The sequence below is a fragment of the Amblyomma maculatum genome, chromosome 10, assembly GCF_055883805.1.
Source record: "Amblyomma maculatum isolate TAMU_Amacu chromosome 10, ASM5588380v1, whole genome shotgun sequence".
NCBI classification, from domain to species: Eukaryota; Metazoa; Arthropoda; class Arachnida; order Ixodida; family Ixodidae; genus Amblyomma; species Amblyomma maculatum.
In genome coordinates, this window is record NC_139353.1 from 20,258,477 (window position 1) to 20,269,225 (window position 10,749).

General features: G+C 44.7%; 1 protein-coding gene across 2 annotated transcripts in view; it reads left to right on the plus strand.

The window, feature by feature from the left end:
- Positions 1–7,676, plus strand: part of LOC146175770 (galectin-6-like) — a 52,628-nt gene extending 44,952 nt beyond the window's left edge. For both annotated transcript variants that reach the window (XM_084582137.1, XM_084582138.1), the window contains 6 exons: positions 1,112–1,433; positions 2,226–2,303; positions 2,731–2,802; positions 3,590–3,678; positions 4,364–4,550; positions 6,041–7,676. In XM_084582137.1, the coding sequence (XP_084438263.1) occupies positions 1,112–1,433; positions 2,226–2,303; positions 2,731–2,802; positions 3,590–3,678; positions 4,364–4,550; positions 6,041–6,181 (889 nt within the window). In that variant the 3' untranslated portion in view covers positions 6,182–7,676. The remainder of the gene's footprint in view (positions 1–1,111; positions 1,434–2,225; positions 2,304–2,730; positions 2,803–3,589; positions 3,679–4,363; positions 4,551–6,040) is intronic.
- The last annotated feature ends 3,073 nt before the right edge of the window (positions 7,677–10,749 follow it).

Sequence of the window (10,749 nt, forward strand, 5' to 3'; positions counted from 1 at the left end):
GAATGGGGCGACTTTAGCAGTGAAGCATCGCGGCGCTTCGCAGGTTCAGTATTGCGAGACGTTGAGTACCATAGCGCGGCGCGCGCATTAATCGAGAAAATTTCTAGGAGATGACGTCAGCGAACCCGTACAACCTCTTGGGAGAAATTTGTAAATATTTCAGACACGCGTTTTCAATCGTGGTGCAGTTCAGATAACGTTTACGCAGCATGGAGGTGCAATTCCTGGTAAGCTAGCGTTTCTTAATTCTTAATGTCAGATTTGGAGACTTGCGTGATTTCATCAAGCTCAAATATTACGGATTTACCCTGTTACTTGCAGCTTCACCCTATTTAGTAATACCGAGCGACATCAAATCAAGGCCTTTAACTTGTGGGGCGTTAAAAGTCGTTCAATCAAATTGCACCCCCTATTCACTGTGGTTGGAGGGCGTTTTACAGTCACTCATTTTAGGCGTCTCTTTAAAGGACAAATCTGGAGGTTTTTCGACATTCACATACTCTGGTAAAAAAAAATTTACAGCAGGTTTTCTTCTCTACCTTGATTCATTCTACTTAATTTTGGCGCTGTGCGATAATTTGTTCGTACGCAACTCGATTATAAAATGTCCAGTTTTCGTGACCTCGACTCAGACAATTTCGGCGGGCAACACTGCGTTTCTGACGTCACTAACATTATACCCATGTTATCACCCTCCCACGGCTCGATCAAGAAGTTTTGAGGCCTGTATTAGGCCACCTCGGGCATTTCATGTACAGCTTCATGGTTTCCAGTGTTATTTCCACCATCCAAGACGCGTGTGAGTGTTTTCCTAATATTGTATGTGACGTCATCGACTCGTCAATCGGAATGTATTTTGCGAGCATGAAATCAGTTTCGGTTTCGATTTGCTGTTCTGTCCTTTTAAAAACAGTTCTACTTGAAATTTCGACAAATGGTTTGTTGTGCCGGAGTCTAGACACACCGAAGAATTTAATGCAATCAATTACTTAAAATGATCAAAAATTCAGTGGAGTGGAAGGCAGGCGTGCCTGTCAAGGTGCCTCCATGTTGCTTGCTCGCACATCTTATGGTCTTTCTCCCCCCTCCTCCCCCTTCCCCTCTGCGTCAGATTTGTACTAAACCTTGCCACGGGTCACGGCCCGGAGGACGACCTCGCGCTGCACTTGAACCCCCGCTTCGGTGAAGGCGCCCTGGTGCGCAACACTCGACGCGGGGGTTCGTGGGGTGAGGAGGAGCGCGACGGCAGCTTCCCCCTCGTCCCGGGCAGCGCCTTCGAGCTCACCGTCAAGGCGCTGGAAGAGGGCTTCCGTATCAGCATCGACGGCAACCACGTGGCCGACTACGGCCACCGGGTGGTGCTGAAGAAGGTCAAGTACCTCGTAGTCGAAGGGGACGTGGTCGTCAACGATGTGTACATCGAGTCTGACGATGTAAGTGCCCTTTTTCCGGCTACATGCGACTTGCCGTAGCCGGGGCTCACACTTGCACGAATTTGCTAAATGTGTATGGCGAGGCTATAGCAGGGGAGGTACCAAATGTACAGGGAGGAACGAAAGTTCCCAGGCCACAGAGTCTCCTTCTGGTCGGCATATTCTGGCACTTACGATCCCAATATCGATATCAATTATATCAAAGGTTAGAATAATGCTTCTTCTATCCTCCACAGATGTTTTGAGACTTGGGATCGCCGTAGCTGCCTGATTATACTGCTCAGTAGCAGAGCCTGTGGCCTGGGAACTTTTGACTGCCCCTGTATCTTCAATTTACTGTCCCATTGTGGAAATATAGTTTTGGTGGGAAAATACTGTGGCATTTGAAATACGAGAGGGAATATAATACTGGAAAAGTTTCATTAGGGTGTGCTTTGAGATTAAAGAAGATAGAAAAAGAGTAGCAAGTTGGTATAATCATATTTTTTTTTTCAAGTTTATATTCGCGAAGTGGGTGAACGACACCTATTTTCACACTAGTCAGTCCTTTTGGTCCTGTATAGGGATTAGCTTTGCTTTCTTGTTATAACGCCCTGCTTTTACATTTAAAATTATTGTCCCATAAGTAACAGTACTTTGTTAGCCCAAATGATGACGAGCTGAATGTCATGTTGTTGTTAGCCTGGTTACCATTATTATGCGAACATTATCATCGGTCGTGGCTCTGAGACCTCGTAGAGCGTGCGTGGGAAAAGGATACTCACGGCGACTGTGTTTCCTTTTATCCTACAGGTCGAGCGCCTGCGGGAACTGGCTGACAATTGGTCGCTGTACCAACCTCCGGAACCGCCTAAGGAAGTCTTGCAAGTGGTGAGCGCAGTCTGGCGAACAATTTCGTCTCGTCTGCACGTCTTACATGTAATATGCAGTGCTGTCGGCGTCCATTGTCTATTGACCTAAGCGAACAGCACTGAGGTTTAGTAGGCCTTCAGCATAAAGAACCTTAAATCTCTTCATTATGTTAAAGGTACAGATGGCAGTTAGGACGTGAGAGAATGCCCTTGCGGGATCGCCGTTTTTATGTATGTGTAGCTTACTCCAGACTCGCGTAACTGTTCTCCGCGCTGCGGCATTGGCTGAAAGATATAACATACAAATCAACTATTACACAATGTAGTATGTTGAACGTATTTAGCTCAGCACACTTAGAAGTATCAGTAGTGTTAGGGCGCATTCATCATTTTTCTTATTTTTTTTTTCCCAATTTCATTTCGCTTACATTAATTGGTTTCCCCAGGGCGACGTGGTGCCGGAACTGATGTCCGAGGCCATGACCTACTACGAACCCAAGATGCAGCTGGATTGCCCGGTAAGTTCTACCTTTAATCTGTATTTATTCTGGTAAGTTTAATAACCAACAGTATAAGTACACCGGGACAGTACTTTTACTGCACGTGGGTGTCCGTCGGGGCACGAAATGAAGATGACAGTGAGGAGGAGGAGGAAGATGAGGAGGAAAGGCAGGGAAGTTAACCCGTAGCAGCAACCGGTTTGCTGCCCTGCGCTGGGGGAAAGGGGTGACTAGATATAAAAGTTGTGAGAGAGAGATGGTTGAAGTTAGTACAGTCACATCGCAGACATGCTACATCACATCACGTCACAGTCATATCACTTAACATAAAAGCAAACTCATAGTATTTCGATTAGGCCGGTGCTTTTCATAAAGCGGAGCAGTGCCTGAAGATGACAGTGAAGCTATTAGTATAAGTACAGTGACGGTGCCCTTCAGAAATGATCGATTTACTTTCTACACCACTAATTTCAGTGAAATTAGGTGAAATGATAAAACGGAATGAAAAAAAAAAATCTGGTTCTTGCCCATTTTTTTTTTTTTCTTCGGGTTGGAGAACTTGAGATGGCTATACAGATCTGGGCGTGCGTTTTTACGAAGTGTATTCTTTCGCTGGAGCAGCGCCTACTCTATTAATTATACATACACAGAACTTAGTTGGAATAAAACCGGGCTTAACTGAATAAACCTTCGTTTGGCTGCGGTATACTCAAATCAAGTCGGTTTAGTGAACCAACTGCGAGGCAGGTGGAAGATAGTTCAAGAAAATTTGTGCCCAGAGTGAATAATTCTTTGTGCACTGCAGGAGAAGCCAGTGTGCCAGCGACTTCCCGAAGTGATGGCTCCAGGCCGGCTGGTCATTGTATCGGGAGTGGTGGAACCGAAACCTGACAGGTACGCGCGTTTGGAGCAGTCTCACCGTTTCTTCGGAAATATTTTTCATGGCAATCTGGAACTATAAATTTCAAAGTTTACTATTACTATTTTCTCCAATAGATTGTAACATTCTCAGTATCAGTCTTATGCTTCCCGACATCCAGTTTCAAAACGCCGGTGGCGTGGGTCGTATATGGCACCTACTTTAAATCAAATTTTAAAAAATAGTGCTGCCAGATGCCAGTAAGCTCAAGCATGTTGCCAGGCGCGAAGTTTTCTTCTAGCGATGTGCTTTTCATCCTCTGCACCGCAAGGATATCAATTATTTATTGAATGCTTGACTTGAATTACATATGCCTATCGAAATTACAGGAATTCATTTTACTTTTAGATATTTTGTAAATCAGAGAAAACGCTTTATACTTTCCTTTAGTCCCAAAGAAGAAAGCTTACGAAAGATACTACCTCACTATAATTTGTCAGATGATTCTATTAATACTGAAACCGTTTGAAAGTATCGCAGCCACCATTAGTTAAGTGTTAATTTGGAATGTAATTCATTTACCTTGAAACAAAATAAGAAAATTTAATCACCTTCTTTTTTAAACGTAAATCTGCCGTGCGTCTCTGTCGCGAACTTCCGAACTCTCTTGTACCTCACTTCAGCTCTTTCTTTTCCCTCCATGCGCTATGTCATCGTCAGGTTCTACGTGAACCTGCAGACCGATGTGGGCGACACGGCGGACGTGGGTCTGCACCTGAACCCGCGCTTCGACACCAAACCGCGGAGCGTGGTGCTCAACTCCCGCGACCGTGACCAGTGGCAGGAAGAGGTGCACGTCGCCGGAGACAAGTTCCCCTTCAACGAGGGGTCGCCCTTCGAGATTCAGGTGCGACACGATGCACTCGGGTCTCTTGTGACTAATCGAAGACTCTCGTAATAGCGAACAAAAAAAAAAAGGAATCAACCTTATTTTGGTATAACGAAGTTATACCAATGTCATCACTCGTGGTAGAACACATCCTTCAGATACCCCGCCGGGGTGGCGCAGTGGTTACGGCGCTCGACTGCTGTTCCCAAGGACGCGGGATCAAATCCCGGCCTCGGCGGCCACTTTTCGATGGAGGCGAAAAGCAAGGCGCCCGTGTGCTGTACGATGTCAGTGCACGTTAAAGAACCCCAGGTGGGCGAAATTTCCGGAGTCCTCCACTACGGCGTCTCTCATAGCCTGAGTCGCTTTGGGACGTTAAACCCCACAAACCAAACATCCTTCGGAGCTTCGTGTGGGGACAGAACCAGTCAGTTCGAGAGAGGCCACAGTTAATGAACCCCTCGCGCTGGATTAGAGGCGTAACGTATGATTGCTGAGCACGAGATTCCTCAGGACCGAATCCTGCCCATGGTGGCCGCTTTTCGACAGAGGTGAAATGTGGCAACTCTAGGGCAGTGCGATGTTATTACATGCTAGAGAAAAACCCCCTGGTCAAGGTAAAGCTACTATAGAGCTTGGGGTCTTTTTCTCCCCGCTCCTTTATTAATTCCCGGAATTGTATTCTCGGAAAGGCGGGCGTGTCTACTCTGAGTTACCGCGCCTTTCCTTTCATCATTACCGGCCATTATTATGGCTTCCCATGAAAGAGCTATTGCGCATATAGAAGGTAGCTGTGTTAGGAGCGTCGTGAGAAATAATTATTTTTATATAGTTAAGAACGGTGCGGAGTATGAATAGTATTACACCTGGCAGATATATTTTTCACGGATAAAAAGCACGGATAAAAGCCGAGCCTTCCAGTCAATTAAAGCGGCGCTCAGGGCCGGCCTTTCTCGGTACCTGAAATGTGTTACTATGTTGAAAAATACCGAGGGTTGTATGACTGTTATTTCTTTCTCCGATTTGTTTTCCCATATTATGGTTCGTTGGAGCCGCTTAAGCTAGTGACAAAGCTTATAGTTGGAAAAGTTTGTAGTATATCAATAGGATAGGTTTGGTTTGGTTTGTAGGCTTTAGCATCCAAAACCGACTCAGGCTGTGAGAGACGCCGTTGTGGAGGGCTACGGAGTAATTTCGACCACCCGGGGATCTTTAACGTGCACAGACATCGCACAGCACATGGACGCCTCTCCGTTTCGCCTCTATCGAAACGCAGCCGCCGGCGCTCGGGTTCAAATCCGGGTACTCCGGCACAGAAGTCGAGCTTCTTAATCCCTGCACCACATTCTGCGGGGCTGAATAGAATATCAGTGGAACATCTATACCCCCCCCCCCCCCCCTACCTTGTTCGATGTCTTGAAATTAGCGGAGCTACTTGCAGACTATGCCTGTACAGTGTACTGCATTGGAAACAGAAATGACAGAGTTGTGGGGTTTCTTGTACGCAGGTTCACTGCAAGCCAGATAAGTACCGGGTGTTGGTCAACGGCACCTTTCTGGCCGACTTCCCGCACCGACTCGACTGCTCGCGCATCGACTACGTGTGCGTCGACGGCTCGCTCATCGTTGACCGCGTCGTCTTCGCCTGATATCTCTCACCACCGTCGTTGCTGCTGCTGCTGCTGCTAGTTTTGTACACTGCACTTTGGCGCGCAGTTTTGTAAGCTGCTTGGAGTGCGGACAGACGTCTTTCATGAGCTGGGGATGCGGGAATATTCGAACGAGTCTTCAAGGTGCCCGAATACAACGCATACATCTCGGCATGATGCAGTGTTGTTAGCAGAGCTGTGTACTTTCAGTGAAAAACTAAAATGCCTTAAATTGGGCGGTTGAACAAAAATAAATTGGCAGATAACAGTTTAGGGTTCAGATCTTATATAGCATCGTCATCCATGTTTGAAAAAGTACTAAGGAAGGCTGATTATTTTTTGGTGCTGTTTAGAAGTCGCTCAACTGCTGAATCTTTGGCGAATTCGATAAACTTGCAAGAGAGAGCTAGGCTGCCGTCGCTGAACAAAGCTTTTATTCGATGTAACCGGAATTTCGCCAAAAGGAAACATGGCATTAGTTCCCAGTATTAGCGTTCACTTGACAAAGTTGATATGATTGTGTAATTTTGTACTCTAAAGAGGCAGTTCAAAGAGTAAGTTATATTAAAAAGAAAGATTCTTCGCAATGAAAAGTTCTGCAGAGGTTTCAGACGGAACTTTCGTTTCACATTACAATCTCGATAACTCTATTGAGCGTTTTTTCTATGACATTATACTCCATGACCGGCTCTAAGACACGAATATTTCCTCATCCTTGGCAATGCAGGAAGGCTTCTGAGCCGCTACTCCTGACTTGGGTCGTTATCTCCGGGAGCTTGTGAAAATACTTTCATACGCAATAAGAATGCTGTATTTAGGTTTATAGTGTGCCCGCGCGTTGTCGTTATTGTTTGCACTCTTACTAACGTTGAATAGTATTACGATGCGAATGATAATACATAAACTATATGCTACAGAGCGGACAAAGAAAAGGTGAAAGGGGAAGGTATGGGATGCCCGCTGTTATGTTTTACTGTCTTTCTTGCTTAGCCGGGTCTTTTTGAGGATAAAATTGTGGCAATTTTTATGCTATCGTCCGAACGTTTACCACATTTCATATTTACAGAAAAAAAAAAGCATGTATAATAGATTGAGGTCATGAGCAAAACAGCTTTTTCGATTTTAGTCTGTGTGTTTCTTTAGAAAGCATACTTATAGCTGCGGGCCGTGGAGCTTTTGCCAATTAAACGCGCGTTTTTGAGCTTCATTGTGCGTTGTTTGAAGCATTGTTTGGGCACAGAGGGTGAGGGCGAAATCTGCATTTACTACTACTGCCACTATTTAAATCTCAAAAATACCCATACAAAGCGGCGCGGGGACTGGTTTCGTGTTTGCGGACACAGCTTATCCCTAAAACGAGGATCGGTAATAAAGACAATAAAAATATATGAGGCTTAAAAACGCCCAGTTTATTGAGATAAATGTAAACATTTTAATGACCGGCTTATATATACATGAACATAAGAGTGAATAAAGTTATTTTTTGGTCGTTAAATCACCTTGTGTGTCATTTTTTGCGGTGGCTAACAGCGGTGTGTTTGAAGTGTATTTTCTATCAGCTGCATAAAACGAAAAGTTTAAAAGTACCTTAACTTTGGTACATGTGATAATTATGGTACGACTGAAAAGATGAAACAGCGCGTTGTATACAGAGGATGAACGCAACCTACACATGACGGCGCTGACTAGCAGCCAATGTTTACCCATCAGTACTAGGCGACAGAAGTGGTAACTGCGTCTTGTGTTCAGAACGCAGTTTCTTTTTTCGATTATGAAAAACAACTAATGAACTCTTTCATCGTATGTTGTGCCATTACCACATTGAACCATGCACCGTTGTGCCCAGTGCACAGCTGTTCCAAGCTTTTATGACTCAGTTTCTATATGGCTCAAGTTTGCTTCCAAAGCCGCATCACGAGATTCTTGTAGCATCTGTGTAAGTGCTGACCTTCGGAGCTTGAAAATGAAAGCTCCCCTCATCTTCAAGACTGGACAGCCGAAGACCACAAAGAGCAAAACGGCTTGACGTGGAAGCAAATAAATCGCAATCAATACTTCCGATAAAGAATATACATGTCGGACAAGCTACTTCACGAAATGTATGCAACCAGCCAATAATCATCAGACGCCTGTTAATTTTGGACATGTGGATCTCACCGGTTATATTAGAAGAGGGTGTAAGGGGGAGGGCGGTCATGTTGAGGCACGATTCGTGAAGACAGTGATCCTTCACATACGGTAGGTGTAGGATTGCAAGATATACCATTCTTCTCATCTGAATTTTTCTGTTACACAAGCGTAAGCAAAATGCATCCTTTTTGCGTTTGGTGACGCCGATGACAGAATAATCGGAGGAGCCGTAAAGGATTCAGGGAAAATTAAAAAAAAAAAGACAAAATTAGTGAGGGTGCTCCTATAACATGCACAAACAACGATGTCGAAAAATAATAAATTATGGCGCATATAGGCGTCTAATCTAGGTCTTTTGGTTGCGAAACAAACACTCCGCACAAAGGCTCTGAAAGCTTTTTTCTTTATTGCATGGAGAAATTTCCAAAAAGGGGAACACGTACAGCCCATTCCTCAAATAAACTGACAGCATAATACGAGCCCGCCATACCCCAGTAATCCACACCATCACACATGCCAAAATTCCGGGAGGCGTACACAAGCAATAAGATATACTAGCCAGCTGGGCATATTTTCCAGGGCGCCATATACTCCTCGCACCAAGGTGTACTGCTCTCGGAATATTGACTTTGATGATCGCTGAGATTAAGCTATAGCGGCCCATCATATGGCTCTTCCATAAATTGAACTGTTTCCTAAACATAAATAAATTACAAGGCAAATCACACGTTTTCTCAAAAGGGAGAAACCATATAATATAGGGTGATTTGAATGCCCTCTTAAGAGTTCGCTGTAATATGTCCCAGAAGACACAGCATCAAGACATATGATAAAAAAATGATCAATAGTCTCTTCATTTTTTCCCGGGCGGCAGTTTGCCGGCCAAGGCTCAAGCATCCCCTTAGCATGAAGCTATGCCTTTGCAGGGACTGTTAACGCATGGAATTATAAATACGACTTTGCAGCAGATTACATATGCACTTAACGCACTTCAAAGCGCTCTCTAGGCACCCCTGATAAGGCTACCGATAGAACGGTATGGTACAAAGACTCTGTAAGGACATGGGTAAACTTTATTCTGGAGAGACTACTCAGGTAATCCAAGGAATCTAAAGGCAGTCTAAAGAAGCAGATTTCGAAGGTGTCGGCAGCTTTCTTAAGGAATTCCCATATAGTCACTTCACGAGTTTGTTCAGTCAGAGCGTATGGATAAGACACGTGTTCACTGAGATGCTGAATGAGCACAGCTACCAAAAAGAAACAGGTTGTAACAACACAAGTGATCCCATTGAGAGCACCGCATGAAGGAGGTTGCGAATAGTGTGTGTACTGTCCCCGTCTTCTTTCTCGCACAGTGCAGAACCTTCAGGACATAGGCAAGCGTTGCAAATAAGAATGCTTTGCACACTTGCGCCAGTGTAAACACCGAAATTTGCCGACACATCAAAGCCAGGATTTGTGGCCTCATATTTTAAGGTTTCTTAAAACCAATATGCTCCACTGTTGCGAACCCGGTTCAGAGGGACCTCAGGTAGCGAAGAATTCAAAACTTCAGCTTAAGGCTCCACTGAACTAACCAAATTTATTCAGATTTGTCTCAATTAAGAGCCGCACCTGGTAATTCGTAAAACTGTTCATCCATATGCATAGGCTCCAGTACACTCTTTTATCAAAAAAACAAAAAAAAAACACCGAGACGCCGTCGGTATAGGCCAACATTTTAATTTTCCATTGAGCAAGGAAAAAACCACGAATAACTGTGCTCTTAGTAAATTTCAGAAAAAAAGAGAAGGAGTAGTAAGTCGAGAATGGAAAGTGTGAGGCACAGAATCAGCCTTATAAGCTGCATGAAAACCTTCACGCAACACAGGTGCAACGCAACACGAAAATATTTTATAGAACTCGCCGGTAATGACATCGGGGCCAGGAGACTACTGAGCCCGGAGTTTAGAAAAATTGCAGAGGTGCACTTCAGTCTGCTTAGGTGCCGTGATGCGAAAGCATTGCGAGTTCTGTCGCACCGCTTGGAGGAATTCGCCCGACACTACGCTGGCGAACTTCGTCCGCACTCGGTCAGACGGCTTGTGTGTAAGGCGCATTTACCTATTTTAAATGAAGGAGCGGCGCGAACGGAACTTCGTGAGAACGACGATATTCACAGCACAGCGCGTCAGTGGGTTGCAGTGAGAAGATGACGATGATGATGTTTGCTGCACAGCGCGAGGATGTTTTGCAGTTTTACATGAGGCCTTATTGATTGCAGCTGTATATCCAAAACAATCTTCATATTGCACGTTCGACATTGGAGAATGTATCTGATGAGACTGGACAAGTAGTTCTAATTCAGATTGATTGTTCGAAACCGTTTGACACAGTCCACCATGGTTTCTTGTTCACGATCTTAAAGTACGTGAATATCGTTGATAATGCTGCGAAAT